The 18,896-nt window shown below is 42.2% G+C and overlaps 1 protein-coding gene and 1 long non-coding RNA gene across 4 annotated transcripts in view; one reads left to right on the top strand and one right to left on the bottom strand.

Annotated features, from left to right (window-relative positions):
* The window catches only part of LOC115895512, a 285,166-nt gene that overhangs the window by 50,430 nt on the left and 215,840 nt on the right, over positions 1–18,896 (top strand). The gene's annotated exons all lie outside the window — the stretch shown is intronic.
* Positions 4,737–18,896, bottom strand: part of CDH20 (cadherin 20) — a 231,459-nt gene continuing 217,299 nt past the window's right edge. For all 3 annotated transcript variants that reach the window (XM_030926096.1, XM_030926097.1, XM_030926098.1), the window contains exons 10-12: positions 14,589–14,706; positions 9,599–9,850; positions 4,737–5,678 (exon numbers count right to left, since the gene is read on the bottom strand). In XM_030926096.1, coding sequence (XP_030781956.1) covers positions 5,173–5,678; positions 9,599–9,850; positions 14,589–14,706 — 876 coding nt within the window. In that variant the 3' untranslated portion in view covers positions 4,737–5,172. The remainder of the gene's footprint in view (positions 5,679–9,598; positions 9,851–14,588; positions 14,707–18,896) is intronic.

Raw genomic sequence — 18,896 nt, 5'->3', positions numbered from 1 at the left:
CATACGGAACCAAAAAAGGGCCTGCATTACCAGGACAATACTAAGCCAAAAGAACAAAACTGAAGACATCACAGTACCTGACTTTAAACTATACTGCAAGGCTACAGTAACCGAAACAGCATGGTACTGGTACCAAAACAGAGATTTAGACCAATGGAACAGAACAGAGCCCTCAGAAATAATACCACACATCTACAACCATCTGATCTTTGACAAACTGGACAAAAACAAGAAATGGGGAAAGGTTTCCCTATTTAATAAATGGTGCTAGGAAAACTGGCTAGCCATATGTAGAAAGCTGAAACTGGATCCCTTCCTTACACCTTGTATAAAAATTGATTCAAGATGGATTAAAGACTTAAATGTTAGACCTAAAACCATAAAAATCCTAGAAGAAAACCTAGGCAATACCATTCAGGACATAGGCATGGGCAAGGATGTCATGACTAAAACACCAAAACAATGGCAACAAAAGCCAAAATAGACAAATGGGATCTAGTTGAACTAAAGAGCACAGCAAAATAAACTACCATCAGAGTGAACAGGTAACCTACAGAATGGGAGAAAATTTTTGCAATCTACCCATCTGTCAAAGGGCTAATACCCAGAATCGACAAATAACTTAAAAAATTTACAAGAAAAAATCAATCCCATCAAAAAGTGGGCAAAGGATATGGATAGACATTTCTCAAAAAAAAGACATTTATGCAGGCAACAGACAGATGAAAAAATGCTCATCATCACTGGCCATCAGAGAAATGCAAATCAAAACCACAATGAGATACCATCTCACACCAGTTAGAATGGTGATCATTAAGGAGTCAGGAAACAACAGGTGCTGGAGAGGATGTGGAGAAATAGGAACACTTTTACACTGTTGGTGGGACTGTAAACTAGTTCAACCATTGTGGAAGACAGTGTGGTGATTCCTCAAGGATCTGGAACTAGAAATACCATTTGACCCAGCAATTCCATTACTGGGTATATACCCAAAGGATTATAAATCATGCTACTGTATAGACACATGCACACGTGTTTATTGCGGCACTATTCACAAGAGCAAAGACTTGGAACCAACCCAAATGTCCATCAATGATAGAATGGATTAAGAAAATGTGGCACATATACACCATAGAATACTATGCAGCCACAGAAAAAGAATGAGTTTATGTCATTTGTAGGGATGTGGATGAAGCTGGAAACCATTCTGAGCAATGTTTCGCAAGGACAGAAAACCAAACGCTGCATGTTCTGACTCATAGGTGGGAATTGAACAAGGAGAACACTTGGACACAGGGTGGGGAACATCACACACCGGGGTCTGTTGTGGGGTCGGGGGAGGGGGAAGGGATAGTATTAGGAGAAATACCTAATGTAAATGATGAGTTAATGGGTGCAGTACACCAACACGGCACATGTATACCTACGTAACAAACCTGCACGTTGTGCACATGTACCGTAGAATTTAAAATATGATTTAAAAAAATAAAAAAAGAGGACCACTTGGCCTAATTTTATCTACTTCCTCTATCAGAAACTTGATCTTTACGAATAAAGCAGAAGCTTCCCTAATCCAGGTATTTATGTATAATAATATGTTGAAGGTTCTTTATTGTAAAAATGACAAATGGATATGACAGTGAGTCAATCTGCAACGGGAACTACTTGTAAAGTGTGTCTGTCTTACATTCATACAGTCCTAGCACTACATGGAAATACTGTGAATTCTGTCATCAAGGCCTAGTTCTGCATTATTAGTGAACTAATGACAACTTTTAATCAATGTGCCTGCACTGATTTTTAACTTGTTGAATTCCATTTTCAGGATTCATAGATTCTTTCTTGTGTGGACCACCCCATCTTTGTCTTTGCTATATGCCGTGCTTGAATAATCTCTTTTTTAGATGTGGAAAATTCATTGCTAATTTTTATCTTTGCTTGTGCTCTTATTCAGAATACAATTTCAGATTGAATCTCATCAATTGGTTTCTACAGATTCTCCTGTTTCCCTCCAACATGTAAATTACAGGCTAGCTGTTGTACCTGTTGACAAAGAAATGGCTGAATGATTTTACAGTTCTCCAGCTTAACCTGATCACATTGTCTGTATGGAGATGATGATGGTTTTCTTTTTCTTTATTCCCAGAGGGATGAGCATTTGTATTACATTGTGGCAGTAGAAAGGGAATTTTAAAATTCATTTGGAGTGGGAATCTCTTTTAGCTTAGAGTACGAAGCTGAAATAGATCTATTTTGTGCTTCATTCACACTTCCTGTATTACACCATTAAACATCCTCCCAGGGACCAGAAGATTCAGGAGATTTTGTTTAATCACTTCATGCCCAATATCATGGGGACCACATTTGCTGGATGTGGGGCATGATAAACCCCTGTGGTTAGGATAACAGCTGTTCTCAGTTGTAACACAAGCAATACAAAGTGAAATACTCACAAAATTATCCTCAGGGCTGTGGTAGGAAGGAAGAATGTTATAGAGGTTGATTTCCCACATCCGTATAATTGGTATATTGTAAAGCCTAGTTTGGACTCAAGTCCATGCTTTTCTTTTGCTTTGTTAGGTGTATTTATTTTTACATTGCACTCTATCCTTGAAGAGGATGTGTGAGAGCTGCCTGCCTTTCATGAGAAGAAAGTGTTAGTATGCTGAAGGCTGAAGAGAATTTGGTGGCTGTTAATGTACCATGTAATGGTACCATGTAATGTGTAATATGCAAAAAAGCACATTCTACTGCCTACCAGACCCTCATCAGCTTTCTCATACATTTCTGTAAACTCTTCATGTTGTACTGGGAAAACTATTCACAACACCACTCTGTGGGAAGATGGAACCCAATGCAGATGGGATATAGTTTAATCTTCATGTGTTAGAGAGTAAGTAACTGCATACCAGAGGTTTTCAAAATGTGGTTCCTGGACCAGCAGCATCAGCATCTCCTGGGAACATGTTAGAAATACAAACTGCCCCAAATCGACTGAATCAGAAAATCTAGGGGTGCGGTAGTTTAACAATTTCTTCAGGTAATTCTGATGCATTAAAATTTGAGAACTGTTGCTATAATCAAGACTCTCAGGAAATGATTTTGTTCACAATTTGTCCTCAATTGTGAAGATAGTTGTGTAAAATATTTTTTAGTAATAGAATGTCAGATAAAGAGATACTTCCCATCGTGTAGCCACGAAGTATGTGTTAAGCACCTACTGTATGCAGAAGAGTATGCTAGCTACTGTAGCAAAAGAAAAGATGAATAAAATATGGTTGCAACCATCCGTGAGCTCAATTTGCCAATGAAATAGAGATGTAAGTAGCACAGCAGCCTGCCTCATTGGCGGCTATGGGTAATACCCTTTTGCAAAATGAAAAATATGTGCTAAATTCACCATTGTACCATGGATCTTACCAAACTACCCTTTGCTTTCTTCAGGGATGAAGAAATGGAGGGTGTTCATTAAAAGCTTAACAGTTTCAACCATAATGTTAATATGTTTAGCGACTGAAAGACAATGCAGCCTCACACTTCTTTGCCACTTTTTTTGCCTTACAAATTAGCCCCAACATGGCATAAGTATACATATGTAACAAACCTGCACGTTATGCACATGTACCCTAGAACTTAAAGTATAATAATAAAAAAAACAAAACAAAACAAAAAAAAAACAAATTAGCCCCAACTCCGGGAGCCTGAGGTAGATCCGGATTACAAAGTCATCTTCTACCTGTTCAGCAATTAAACAAATTTGCAATAGACTTTTCCTTCTATTTCACTTTTATTAAAAGAAGTGCTAAGGTACTGAGATGCAGTACATCATATTTATTACCAAAATTATTAACAAATATACAAAACTTGTACATGTAATTTTCTTACATCCATTTATTCCCTATAATACTGATTTTTGTTCAAGTAGGTTATCTACAGTATGTAAACATCCCTTGGATTGACCTCACACAGATTAGGAAAGCCCTCTAACCCATGCTTTTATCAGATACTTCTTTTTATTTGGCTTTCATTTGTAGCATCTAATCTCCACATTTGGCACATGGAAGAGACATCTACAGTGCAAAAGAGGCAGGTTTTTCTGGTTTCATTCTGAACAATTTTGCAGGGGCACAGTTAAAGAGCTGAGAGGAGACACGGGCACTCTAACTTGATGGCGTTGGATGAGCTGTAATGCCAACATCTCTTGGTTCAGCCACTAAACTTGAGCATAAAGTCAATGTCTCTTCCTTCACCCACCCTCCCACCCATCCACCCCCATGCAAGGCTGATTCGGTTTTAACCTTGTCTCAAAAGGGTTACGATAAATTCCATCCATCCCAGAACAAGTAGGTTAATTTCACTGAGTAACAAGTTTTCTGTTCTTTCTTGTGGGTTGGTATCTGTGGTTTGATGAGCCAGCAAAACTCTTTTTTTTTTTTTTTTTTTGAGACGGAGTCTTGCTCTGTCGACGGGGCTGGAGTGCAGTGGCCGGATCTCAGCTCACTGCAAGCTCCGCCTCCCGGGTTTATGCCATTCTCCTGCCTCAGCCTCCCGAGTAGCTGGGACTACAGGCGCCCGCCACCTCGCCCGGCTATTTTTTTTTTTGTATTTTTGGTAGAGACGGGGTTTCACCGTGTTAGCCAGGATGGTCTCGATCTCCTGACCTCGTGATCCGCCCGTCTCGGCCTCCCAAAGTGCTGGGATTACAGGCTTGAGCCACCGCGCCCGGCCGAGCCAGCAAAACTCTTAAATGGAGAATAAGATAAAAAACAGATATGAGATTAGAACTTTCTGCTTTCAATTGGCATCTCTGTATCCAAGGCCAGAGCCTTTCTGTGGTGGAAAAGCGACAAACGCCTTAGCGAATGGCAGAGAAAAGTCACCCTTGTCATAACACGTTGGACTCCAAGCCTTCGCACAGTGTCAGAAAAATCAAAAAGAAAAGAAAAAAAGGTAATTGAAGATTCTGCCCTCTACTTCCTGGGTTTCCTTTTGCTTATTTAACTTAATCTACCCAAGTAAAGCTGAGCTCTGTCCAGAGAGAGCTCTGTTCGCCCGTTCTCCCCCATTCTCACTCTCCAGCACAGTATTGCTCTTGTGGTCGGCTGCGCTTTGTCCGCGAAGCACCCGCGGAGAACGTCTGGATTTGGACGCGCGCCCGCCTCCTGGCTTCCGTCACCACAGTGGCGCGGGTCCCTCCGACGCCCCGTAGAGCTCGGCCAGCTTCCGGAAGCGGGGCCCCCAGTCCGTCAGGAAGTCGAAGTTCTGTTCCGAGTCCGACGTGGCGGACTGCAGGGAGCTCAGCGACCCCGCCACAGAGCCGTCGCCCTCGAACATGTACGTCTGAAGGGAGTCGAAGGGCGGCGCCCACAGGTCCATGTCGGCCTCGTAGAGCTTGGCCAGCACGTAGCTGTGGACGGTGCTGTTCACTGCGCATGTCTGAGGCACGTAGCGGGAGAGGCTCTCGATCTCGGGCAGCATGTCCTGCCGCGTCTTGGGGGCGGTCCCCGCCTGCGCCTCCCGGGGGTTCCACATGGCCGCGATGTCGAAGGCTTCGGTGTCCTCCTCGCCGCCGCCCTCGTCGTCATAGCGGACGATGTTCTCGTGGATGTTTTCCTCGTCGTCGATGATGTATGGTTGTTTCCGGTGCCGCCTCATGGACAAAATGAGCAACACCAGCACTGCCAGGAAGAAAAAGGAGAGTCTGTTTACCTAGGAGATGTGGCTGTGTGTGCGGTGAGTAGAAATAGTGTTGATTCACCACGGTTGGGAAAGAGCTACCGAGTGGAGAGAGCTCAGATAGCTTTTGGATATCTGAAACGTCGGGGAATTCTAATTTAAGTCCACCTTGTTCTCTTTCTGTAAGTCAGGTTGTGGACAGTGACTGTATTTCTTTAAATGGTTTAATTAGAAAAAATTGCATATAGTCTCAACATCAGCGTGCTGTTTTGAAATTGTGTGTGTCTCTACAGCTAACACCCAATTAACAAAGCACAAAGGCCTGTTATGGACCAACATACTCTAAGGACCAGATCATGTGCTCTGTTTATATGATGGTAAATATACATTTCTCCTCTTATAATGTGGAAGTCTTATGTAGGGGGAGTGCTGCTTCCTTATATTAAATCTTAGTAGGATTCTACTCTGTATGTAATCATATCTTAATATGCATAGAGACACAAATACTAAGTATGCGCCAAAGTTGTAGTCTCTTTATACCTCTAAAAAACAACAGAACGTAAGTGATCCCTGGGGTCCAGTAAACTCAGGTTCCTCAGAGAAGCCTTTCATTAGAGAGGTAGTTGTGGCTTTCTGGACCCAAGGGTGTTTATGGAAGGGAGAGAATGAGCAGTGGCATTTTATATAATTCATCATGTTATTAAAGGAACACCACACTGTTAGATGTGCCCTTGCAGGTTTGGATAAAATTTTATCCCAGCAAATGCATTCCCCGCCCCCCCCCCCCCCCCCAGAATGTGTTCGCCGGGGTTTAAAGGGGAGATAGAGATAATCCCATTGAGCTATTTATCTCTCTGACTGAAAACGTTTTTCAGGAAGAGTGTTGAGGTTTTAGCTGTAGAACTGCTATTGATTTTTTTTTTCTGGTGTGGTTTGTTACAGCTAGTGAACAGTGACAGTTTGACACACTGCAAAATAAGACCCCAGTTTATCCAAGGGGAAAAAGTGGAGTGCATTCATACATACAGTAAAAGATTACAGACTAATAAAACTCACAACAATGATTCAAAAATTTTGTTGAATGTAGATGTGCTTTTTTATAAATTGCGATGAATGATATTAATACGTAATGTTTGCCCACATAGCTTTGGTGACAAAACATACACAGGAAATGATGATATGCTTGTGTCTATTTTCTCTGTGTGCAAAAATACGAGGCGTGGACTAAAAGGATGGTGAGATTCCTAGAGAAAAAGAGACTAATAGGACTCTAAGGAAGTGAGGGCTTGAATCGAGCATGAAAGGTTGGAGTGTGATTGGGATTGATGCAGGTTGGAGACCTGAGATTCGAAGTGAGCATGCTGTGTTTGCAGGATTCAGTAAAGTTATTAAACCCAAATGTTTTTAAGGCTCTATGCTAAGCAATGGGGAAACAGTATTGAGTGTGACATGGATTCTGCTCTTGCGAGCTTGTAATCTAAGGAGATTATGGATGCCGATAATTAATGCAAGTCAGACAGTGATAAGGGCTATTAGCGCCACAAGTGTCTCCAGGAGAGTACAGAGGCAGGGCCAGTGAATTTTACTTGGGAGACTGAGAAGGGCTTCACAGAGGTGACCTTGAAGTGGTAGGGGTGGTATTTCAGAAAATGCTAGGAAGCAAAATTGGAAGTCTTTTGAGTACCTTGCTGGAGAGAATTCTGATGGTCATGGAGAAGTAGGCTGTTTATATAGAATTAGTCCGTTTTTTGAAAAATAAAGATTGCTACATGTCTTTTTTTTTTAGGTAATCTAATTTAAATAACAAATATTATATAATGCCCTGAAAATCAGATTTTGAGGAAAATGGTCTTATTTAGCTGAAAGGCTTCTCTGACCGAAGAGAATTAGTTCTAGGGGTGGTTTATTCTTTGGGTACTGTAGGCATGGTGTATAGAGCTTATGAGATTTTCTAGGAACTACATACATATGTGAGACATGAAAAAAAAAACCCACGAAGTCAGAATTAATTTAGTTGTCCACAAAATATAGTATTTTGTTGACAAATGCAACTCAAATCTTAAAGTTTCATGAATTATTCTTAATGTGGGATGTGTACTCTTAAAAGTAAGAGTACTTAAAACTGTGAGGATTTTATGACAGCTCTGCTCAATTTAGCTCCTGAAAACTGTTTACTTTTTCTGTAGAGTTCAAAAGACAAGACATCATCATGGGTGGGGAGGAATAAAATAAATTGTCCCTTGCACACCATTTTTAACTTGAGAGCCTCTCCAAGCCAGTCTCTTTAAATCAGTATTTCTGTAATGATGGCTTTTTGTGGGCCAGAGTGAACTTTTAACTTCGATATTTTCCAAAGATAGAAGTAAGGACAGCCAGTCTGGAAATTTCTCCCAGGAACAAGTTTCTTCAAAGGCCTCTTACCGGTTGTCCAGTTCTGCACTCAAGGACCCCCAATGCCACCTTATGGAAACTCAAGGAATTGCAGGGAGGTTTTACCTGTCAATGCAGTCAGGGTCCAGAAACGGTAACAATTTTGTCTGACACAGGGATTCAAGAACTTAGAAAGGTTACTTATTTATACTTTTTCTCTCTTTGCATGGGGCTGAACCAAAACAACAAAATTAAACTACATGTTGTATTTTTATATGTATTTTGAGAAGCACATTCCACAGACCTACCTAGAAAATCAGGTGCTGACATTTTTCACAGGAACTTCTTTCTTTGATCTGTCTCGGTATAGAGGTGAACTTGGGATCAGGGGTGTATGTGAATATCTGTACCTCTATTCTAATTTCAATCCTCAGGGCTTTTTCTCTCAAAACTCAGATTTCTTTTATATTGAATAATACTAGTATCTACTAAATCTGTTTTTCTCTAAGCAAGATATATTTGCTGTAGATTGGTTCAATAAGAAGAGCAAGGATATACGTACAGATATTTTCTTTTTTGCGAGAGTTGGTTTAGGTGTTTTTGTTTCTCTGTTTTTGAGTGTGGAATTAGAAAACAATTGCAAGGATGGCCTTACATACCAGGGAGTTGGGGAGCCGCATTGCAGTATGACTTGAGAGGAGAAGGAAGGATTCCTTAACCCCAGTAGTGCCCTCCCGCTACTGGCCTGTAATGCCCTTATTTCGTCAGCAGAGGAAAACTGACCCTGTTTAGTCGCCGTTCCTGGTTAGATGGCCATGGTGCCTGGGAGGGGTACTAATCACCCCAAACAGCTTATTCTCCAGAAATCTGTGTGGTTCACACCATCACTTCCTTCAGCTCTCTGCTCAAAGGTCTTATCAGTGAGGGATTCCCTGACTACCCTGTTTGAAATGGCATCTGTCCCTGTCACTTGTCCAGCCAGGATACCTTATCCCTCTTCCCTTCCCTGTAATACCACCTCCAGAATCAGGATGAGTGTTTAGGAGAAAGGCAGTGCTGTTGAGCCACAGGGGTGCCCAGTGTGTATGGCCTGCCTGCTTTTCAGCCCTGGCTCTGCCTCTGACTTTGGTTTTGAGCCTGTCACTTACCCCTTTGTGACTTAGCTATTACTTAAATGAAGGGGTTAGAAGAGGTGATCATCAAATCCTGTCTAAATTGTAATTTTGATTCTATGATGTCAAAACGAACCTGCTTTGTTCTGAAGTAAACTCAGGAAGGCCAGGATGTGTCTCTTTTATTAATCCTAGCACCTTGTATGGTGCCCCAGCTCATAGTAGATACTTTGTTAAGTATATGTGCTTTGATCTTACCACAGACACCTTGAGACTGTCCTCAGTTTCTTTACTGTTTTTTTGCAGCCTCACTCTACCACCTTTTGAGTAAGCAAGGTGTGGAAGATCAGTTCTGAATAGCTGTGTCAGGAAGGTAATGAATGGATGTGTGAGTAAGCACTGGCAGGACTCCACAGAAGGGAAAGCAGCCCCTTACTCACCTAAGAGGACGAAGATGCAGGCCAGGATGGCAATGAGGGCACCCCGGCTCAAACTGACTGGGAGCATGTAGGCCTCTGGGCTGCAGGACATGACGTGGCCATCGTCATCACAGCTGCACACTTGGATGGTCAGTGTGCCTGTGCTGCTCAGCACGGGCTGCCCGCTATCTGCTATCAGGATAGGCAGGTAAAAGACACTCTGCTCCTGCTGCCGGAAACCAGACCTCCTGGTTAGAATCCGTGCTGTGTTATCTGAAAGAAGGAGGGGTTCCAGGATTGGAAAAGGGAAGATGAATTAATTTCTTGGATTGAGGAAAGCAAGGGGGCAGGGGCAGGGAGTAAGAAGGAAAGAGGATAGTCAGATATTCCCTGGTAGTGGTCAGCCATGGGTGGGTTTGCCTGGATCAGCATTTGGATTCAGAAATCAGGCTTTTTGCTTGCTTTTAGGTAAAACCCTGAGGCTTGGAAGAGAAGGCCTTTTTTGAGTCTGTCTTATCCTTTGTGACATGAAGTGCCCAAGGCAAACTGTCAGACTTCAGATCTAACAAAAATGTCCCTGGGAAAGCTTGACAGAAAAGAACAATCACTGGTGACTTGTGGTCCCTGTTTGTTCCTACTCAGCAGCTTGCCAAGGCCCCAGTGCTGCTTTGTGCCTCCAGCAAAAGAATGCTGAGGAGCCCATGTGGCTGTGGCAGATTGCTTATTTTTGCCACTTTGACTGGAATTCATGTCTTTTACTATTTTCTTTTATGCCTCTGAAATGCAGTCACCAACTCCTGTGCTTCCTAAAGAACCTGCTTATTTAGTAGAAGCTTATTTGAAATCTCCTAATCATATGACACACCTTGTTATTTCTCCTGAGTTGGTGGTCTAACTTTAAGCGGTTAATATGAACTTGTTGAAAATTTGTTCCTGATCAATACTAGAAATCTTTTCTCCAGTTTTAAAGGGGATTAGTCAAATTATTAGATATTTTCTACAAAGTTGGGATGTGTACATGTGTGTGTTTACATTTATATTCACATACTGTGTTGAGGCAGTGTTCATTTTTAAAATCTACATTCTCAGGTTTCCTGGAGTAGGTTTGAATTCTGAAGTAGATATACTTTTGCAAAGCTTGGATTATTTTCAGCAGAGGAAAAATTTGAGAGATGTGGTAGGACATACAAGAAGTGATTCTTAAAGCTAATACCACCAACACAGAGGTCCCATGGATGTGTTTCATATTTCATAGGAAAGAGTTGAGAACATCACAAAAAATTCTGAGAGCCTAACCTAAGAAAACATTATTAGTGATCATCAGTATTTCTGGTTCTTCTTCTCTTTTTGAACATAATAAAGGATTATACTTTTCTGTCCTCTTAAATGTGGATGTGTCTGTGTGATTTGCTTTAGTTGATGAGCAATAGTGATTTGTGTTACTTCTAGGCAGAAGTCTGTATGAGCTGATGTATGAGTCTCCATGCTTTTTCCTTGTTGTAGTTACTGAGAAAGAACCACAGGGTGTGAGATGCAGAGTGGGGCAGCCTGGGACACTGAGCTCAGACCCACTGTAGGCTGTATGTGAGCAAGAAATTAACTGTAGTTGTGCTAAGCCACTGAGATTTTTGTGGTAGTTGTTCCTGTAGCATAACTTGGGCTATTTTGAGTAACGCATTACCCCTTAATTAACTTTCCCTCTTCCACCTGCTTTTGATGCTAACGGCTATTGTTACTAAAGGCTCATGTGCCATGTACCTGCACTTTGCATGCAGTATCTCACTCAGTCTTCACAATTTGGAGAGAGTAATGATCTCACTCCTTTTCAGAAATAGAAGTAAGGCCTAGAGTGATTTTATAATTTGTTTGAAGCTGCTAAACTAGTCAGTAACAGAGCTGGGATTTGAACTCTGGTCTCTGTCTCCAAAACATGCACACCTTCGATTATGCTATATAACTGCTTATTTAGTAATGTTAACTGTCAAAAAAAATTCAGATAAGCATAATCTCTTCCTGCTTTGATACAGGCTACTTCTTATTTTCTTCTCAATGGAGAAGGGATGCCAACCTGAGGATTATATTCATATTTCCACCTACCACACAACCCATGAACCTTTCTGTTTTCCAGACTTAATAGCTAAGTACTGTCAATTCCACTTTGTAGTTGTAATTGTTTGTTTTTTCAGAAAGCAGGTTTTTCTCTAATCAGAACTTTTTTGAAATTTTTTTGGTTTAGTCCAGGTGAGGTCGTAAAACTTTTAGAAAGTCTGACTAGAGCCGAAATTCATAGAAGTATTATGTCTATGACCTACATGTTTCTTGATCTAAGAATTATTTAAGATTAAAGAAAAATATCAGAGCATCACGTTGCTGAGTCCAGTGCTGGAAGGGGCCTGGCATATAGTAGCCACTTGGAAAATTTTTGTTGAATGTGATAATTAGGGCTTTAGCAACTTATTTGGAAACAGCATTCTTTCCTAAGGTGACAGAGAACACTGTGTGTGTGGGGTGGGGCATGGTAAAACAGGACCCGATTTCTGGTCCCAATTTTAATGCTTATTGATTTTCTGGTCTTGGCCCATTTGCTTACTTTCCTCATCTATCAGATGGGATAATAAGAATCAGAAGTATTAATAACTTCCTTAAAGCTTCACAGAATTATTGTAAATATCAAATAAGTTATGGGAAAATACTTTTGAAACTGTAAAGTACTATATATACATAATTCTTTTCAGAATGTTTTGGGGCTGAAAAGTAAAAAAAAGGCTTTACTGGAGATAGTGCCCTGTTGTGTTCATAAAAGGACATTATGTTTCAGGCACGGGAACAGAGGTAGTTGACAGTAGATCTGCCCTATATTAGTCAGTTTTTGCTGTGTTGGGTTTTTTTAGAGACAGGATCTTACTTTGTCACCCAAGCTGGTGTACAGTGGTCTGATCATAGCTCATTGCAGCCTTGAACTCCTGGGCTCAAGTGATCCTCCCACCTTAGCCTCCCAAGTAGCTGAGACTACAGGTGCATGCCACCATGTCTGGCTAATTAAAAAAAAATTCGTAGAGATGAGATCTTAGTGTGTTGCCCGGGCTGATCTGAAACTCCTGGTCTCAAGTGATCCTCCTGCCTCAGGCTCCCAGCTAGCTGGGACTACAGGTGTGTGCCACCATCCCTGGCTAATTTTTAAAAAATGTTTTGCAGAGATAGGGTTTTGCTGTGTTGCCCAGGCTGGTCTTGAACTCTTGGTATCAAGCAGTTCTCCTGCCTTAGACTCCCAAAGTGTCAGAGTAACAGGCATGAGCCGCTGTGCCTAGACTTGGTCAGTTTTAAAATGAGCCTCAGTAAAGGATACTTGTGGTATAAATTGTCATTTGGAGATTAAGAGTTCATGCTTTCTGTTGAAGATGTGCTGACTTCTGTTTTGGGAAACCTTCCAAGAGATGAGTCATGTCTTATTATAGTCATCCAGGGCCGGTGGCCCATCTTTTTAAGGAATTGGTTCCATAAATTGGTGCCCAAAGTCATCTTTAAGAAATTTGCAGCATTTTGCTGCATTTTGTTTCACTCATTAGAATGATAGCTTAGCTGAACAGTTGAAGAAAAAATATAATGTGTTACAATGTGTTATTTTTTCCCCCCAGGGTTGGCTTTGTAAAGCCAGTCCTAGGCTGAAACCACTTTTTGCTGGAATACTTTCCCTACGAAGCAGATAAATGAATAGTTCAAAATTTTGACCCAATAAAAACTTCAGGATATTTAATCAAAGTATTTCTGTCTTTATAATTCATATTGCCATTCCTTCCAGAATTATTATAGTAGTTTTATGATGACATGTAGGAGGTTGAAGGGATGACTTAGAAGAATGCTCTCCCATTTAGAAGAAATCAGGTTTGAGATTCTCAAGTTTTACAGCAGAAAACTGTCATATGGGGTTGAAGCAATACTTTTAATCTCAAATAATTGATATTTGAAACTAAAACCAGGTGTGCCTAACCTGATCATGACTTTTTGTTACCCTTTGCTTAGATTTTTACAAAGTGGCAATACATATTTTAGAATTGGAATGAAAATGAGGCTATTGCAGTCTGGAGAAGTGATAACCTTCCCAGGTCAGATGGCTAGCTGGCAGTAGAGTTAACAACAGATGAGGTTCATTTGACAGTTTAACTTATTTTTTTCCATTGCCCTGACCTTTTCTTTCCTTTTGAAGCAAATCATCTGGCTAGAGAACAGAAATCCTTCCTTTTCCCATCTGTGCCCAAAGAAGAGTGTGCTGGGTCTGTGAGCCCCTTAGCTGGTCTGAATGCTCGCTGGAAAAGAGGGGCTTGGAATTCTGTTCCATCAAAGCTGTAGCGGGGAGCAGTTTCTGGATAGGGAAGCCTACCTGAAAGTGTGTCTCTAAATCATCCTAAAATGATAAAGCTGTTTCAGTGCCAAAACTGTGTTTATGGTCCTGTATTTGCCCTTTCTTATCTCTATTACTTATCCTTTGTCTCTTTTTTGTTTGGAGAGCTTTTTACTGTTTCCTGCTTTGATCTCTGCCTAGAAATGTTCCCCCAGGGGTTTTTTCTTTTCTTTTCTTTCTTTCTTTTTTTTTTTTTTTTTAAATCTAGGTCACTTTCTGTCTTTCTCAGATTTTTCCCATTGTTACAGAACATATGAACAGGGCTGCTACCAGTGGAAATGAAGAATTTCGCCTTTGTGCTTTGCAGTGTTTCTGGCACAGGACAGGTACTCAGTAAACATCTGTCGACTTACTGACTGAAGGAGTTTTAGAGTTGGCAAAGGGTTCTCCAAGTTTGTTGTTCTGAAACAAAACTTTAAAAGACTCTGTGAAGCTGGGTGCAGTGGCTCATGCCTGTAATCCTAGCACTTTGGGAGGCTGAGACAGGAGGATTGCTTGACGATTGCTGGTAAAGAGCAGGTAGTCTTTGACACTATTTGCATAAGACCGTAACCCAAAGTAGCTGGCCTATGCTGTAGAAAAGCATAGATAGCTAACCCTCCACCTGATTACCTTGGTTGTCCCTTATGGTAAAGTTGGGGTTGTTAGCAGCCTCAGGAGCCAAGCTGTAGTAGATATGCTGACCATTGCGTGGGTCATCTTGGTCCACTGCACTCACTGTCTGGATCAGCTGAGGGAGGGACATGAAATCAGGTGAGCTGGAGCCAAAGGAAAAAGCACCAGGGCCCAGTGAAATCCCAAACCTGGAAATGTGATGGTGGATTGTTATACCTAATGGAAGGATATCATTGATATGGGAGCGGGCAGGGTCCCTGGCAAGGGCTCCATGGACCTAAGTGAGAATAGGAACTCCTGTTTTTGGGCCCAAATGTTGCATTTTCCAAGACCACTCTGGCCTGCCATGCCCCCCATTCTGTACCCTTAAAAACCTGAGACCTTAGCAGCCACAGACACAAGCAGCTGGGTGTTGAGAGGAGAAGAGGAGCACACCAGCAGACGCTGGCAGACTAGTGATGGTGGAATGATGTGGATGCCAAGGGGAGTTCAGCCCAGGACAGTCGGAGAAGAGTCTGGCCACTGGGCAGCCTGAGTCCAGGGGAAGAACACCTTCCCACTCCATCCCCCGCTTCTGGCCTCCCATCCATCTCACTAAGAGTCACCTTCACCACTCAATAAATGTTGCACTCAACCTTCCAGCCCATATGTGATCTGATTCTTCCAGTTCACTGGGCAAGAACTCAGGCTGTCACACTGGCCCTCTGTCCTTGTGATAAGGCAGAGGGTCTGTTCAGCTAATACAGGCCATCTGCAGAAGGCATAGCTGAGAGAGAGCACACTGTAACACACGCCCACTTGGGTTTCAGGAGTCCTAGATGCTGCTGTGGGGCTAGAGCCCAAAGCGCTCCCCATGGCTTCTGCACCTGCCCATCTGCATGCTCCCCCTAGGGGTTTGAGCAGCGGGGCACACTCCTGTCCTGCAAGGGGTGTAAGGGAACTCTCCCGTTGCATGTGAAACTTCCCTGCACAGTCTCTATGCCATCACACACCTCGGGATTTGATTTTGCTTTAGGGTTGGGCTTGAGTATGTTAGTAGGCATAGGATAAATGTTACCTAAATACTTCAGATGTTAGACATCAATATGACATATATTCTTCCACCATGGGCCGCCGTTTCTAGGCAGTCTAAAAAGTAAGAACTTTGAGTTAAAGGGCTCGGGTGCCGCAGAGTCCTGCTTGACCCCATATTTTTTCTCACCTCGTGTATTTAACCTCATCACTGACCCAATATTTCAGGGCTAAATTGCTGTCTTTGAGAAGCCCCTGTTTAAGAATGACTATGACGTGAAGAGAAGTGAGTGACACATTGGCATTGGCCATGTCGGGTTAACAGAAAACAGACCTGAGGGAGTGGGTCACAAGGAGTCACGTTTTGTTGGCAGGAGGGAGAGCTAGCAAAGATAGCACAGGATCCCCAGAGTGGAAATGCAGAATAGACAGGAGTCAGAAGCAGAACTTGGGGGTGGGGAGAGCAGAAGGTCAGGTGGCTTCCTGTTGGATTCACTGGCCAAGTTTTGCCTTTTCCATAATGTTTTTCAAAGGAGTAAGTTGCGTGAAGTCTATGGAGACCATGATCTAAAAGCTGTTAAAGAAATCTGTGTGAAACAGACTACTGGAATGGGAGCTGGCAGGCTGAGGGGGATACAGAAGAGGCATTGAACAGCAGCCTCCTTCATATGTGTTTCCTCTCCTACCAAGCAACAGCACAGACTACTCCTACCCATCTTGGGCCCAGCCCCGTAGACTTGCCACTCCTGCTGTTTAAAAGCCAGCTATGCTTCTACCACCATAGGAACAAGGACATCAAAGGTCAGTTTGAGGGACCAGGTGGGCTTGCTTAGTTTGTGTTTTTTCATCTGTAAATTAGAGGAGGTAAAACTACCCTCACAATATGCTGAAGATTAAATGAGTGGGGGTGGTGGTTGGGGGAACTCCCATCAGGGGGCCTTTTGGACAGTGTTGCTCATATTCCCCCTTCAATGAAGGACTTTTCCCCTAGTTATCACCTACCAGTCCCTTTGGGGATTGCCAATTGCAGACAGCCACCTACCCACTCCTATGGTTTGGATATTTGACCCCACTGAATCGCATGTTGAAATCTGATCCCCATTGTTGGAGGTGGGGCCTGGTGGGAGGTGCTGGAGTCATCGTCTTGGTGCAGTCGTCCTCATAATGAGTTGAGTTCTTACTCTGTTTGTTCCTGTGATAGCTGGTTGTTAAAAAGAGCCTGGCACCTTCCCCTCCTGCCTTGCTTCCTCTCACCATGTGATCTGCACATGTCAGCTTCCTTCCCCCTTCCTCCAAGTGTGGAAGCAGCTTGAGGCCCTCCCTAGATGCACATGCTGGCACCATGCTTCTTGTACAGCCTGCAGAACCATGAGCCAAATGAACATGTTTTCTTTATAAATTACCCAGCCTCAGGTAATCCTTTATAGCAGTACAAACTGACTAAGACGCCCATGGTCAGCACGTCCTTCCAGGGCGACAGACATCCAGTGACTAATTAATGTGATAGTATACAGGTCTGGCTATCCCATCTCAACTTGGGGAAACTGTAGTTCTGGAACTCTCTGAGAAGTCAGCTGAGGCAGTTAGTGAGTCTGCATGGCAGCTGGACTTCTTTTGCCCAGTCCTGCTTCCTTTGCTTCCCTCACACAGGTGCTGGTCCTAAGGGCCCTCCTTAATAAACACCTTATCCTGGAACTCCATCTCAGGGTGTGCCTCCTGGAGACCCCAACTGTTGAACCTGAAAGTAAGGGGAATGGAGTTGCCAGGAAGGTAAGGGTCAGGAGAGTAATGGAGATCAGCTTGCCCACAGCCAATCCTCATATCAGTGCTGCTCACACTCTAGGATTACCCTCCTGTCCTGTCCCTGCCTGGAGACAGAGCCAGCACTTTTCAGCTTGCTTGTAGTACCAAAGACATAATAGAGGTAACATATTTCTTGAGGCATGTTACACATAGGTGATTCTACATAACTTGATAAACATAGTTGGGAAAGTCATTTCAGAATATCTGGCCTGCGTATTGTGAATATATTGTTGAGATTGGGGCCCGAGGCACAGAGCTGGTTGCTTACAGGGCTTCAAAGCATGAGTGAGTGAAGACACAAATCGCTAAGTCTGGATTGGGAGTGCATGTCCTGCTCTCCTGCTCTCTGTTCTCCCGGCAAGTCAGATTTCTTCCTCAGCCCCGCTTGTCATGCAATATTCTGCTCAGCTGGTTTCATTCCGCCCTTGGCCATCACCAAGTACGTTATCTGATTTCTTTATGGGCTTCCTTTAAGGCCGCTTACCAAGAGGAAAGCATGTATGTAGACTTGTCAGACCTGAAGCCAACGACAGTGTCCAACAAGTAAACACAAGGAGGACTGATTCTTTATAAACCAGATATATCTCTGAGCCGCATGCTTTTGAATAATCTTCAAAACATTTCCCAGAGCCCAAATCAAAGGGTAAGATTTTCAGTATCTTGGCCTGAAGGTGACAGTGGAACAGACTGAACTTGAAGTGGCAGATGTGTACTTCAGATCACTATATAACAGACTATTAAAAGATGCATTTAGAAATGGGGACTATGTTTGTTTGACTACAGAAACAGGAGAGGTAGTTAAAATGTCCTTCACTTGTCAGAATGCAACCTTACCTACTCTGAAGCCCCTTAAAAGAGGGTGCTTTGTTTTGGGGGAAAGGAGGTTTAATTTACTCTGCTACTTATCGCCCTCTTTGTATTATAGATTAAAATTAGCTTATTTTGTCATAACAAAATATTCATATAATTTTATAACATTAAAGTTTATATTATATTACATATATAAATTTTATGATATAAAACAAAAATTATTAAAATGAAGACCCAAACTTCCTCACTTAAACTGAACTACTTTAGCACAGTAACTATCCTATTTTTGCATCTTCCCTCTCATTGTTTACTTGCAGTCATAATTTTACATGACTGCAAGCATGTATGTGTAGTTTGTATACCTCCCTTCTTTACTTATAATAACACGGATCATTTCTTGTGCTGTAAGTTCTGCATTGTAACTTTTATTAGCTGTATAATATTTCAGGTCTTACTAGACTAGAAATTCACTAGATGTGGAAACAGAATTATCCTAGACTTGTTGAAAAGAATTTTTTTTAGGAAAGCTATCGACCATTACACCAAATTTCAAGGATTGGTAGATAAATCTAGATCAGAATCATGATGGAACATCTTTCTTCCCCTGAGGGATGGAAATCACTTTTTGCTTTGGCTGAGTAAATGGTAAAGATGTGTTGAGTCCCTCTTTGGTGAGCTCAG

The sequence above is a fragment of the Rhinopithecus roxellana genome, chromosome 21 (genome assembly GCF_007565055.1).
Source record: "Rhinopithecus roxellana isolate Shanxi Qingling chromosome 21, ASM756505v1, whole genome shotgun sequence".
Taxonomy (NCBI): Eukaryota; Metazoa; Chordata; class Mammalia; order Primates; family Cercopithecidae; genus Rhinopithecus; species Rhinopithecus roxellana.
Note: the sequence above shows the minus strand (reverse complement) of the source record. Positions and strands in the feature narration are given on the sequence as shown.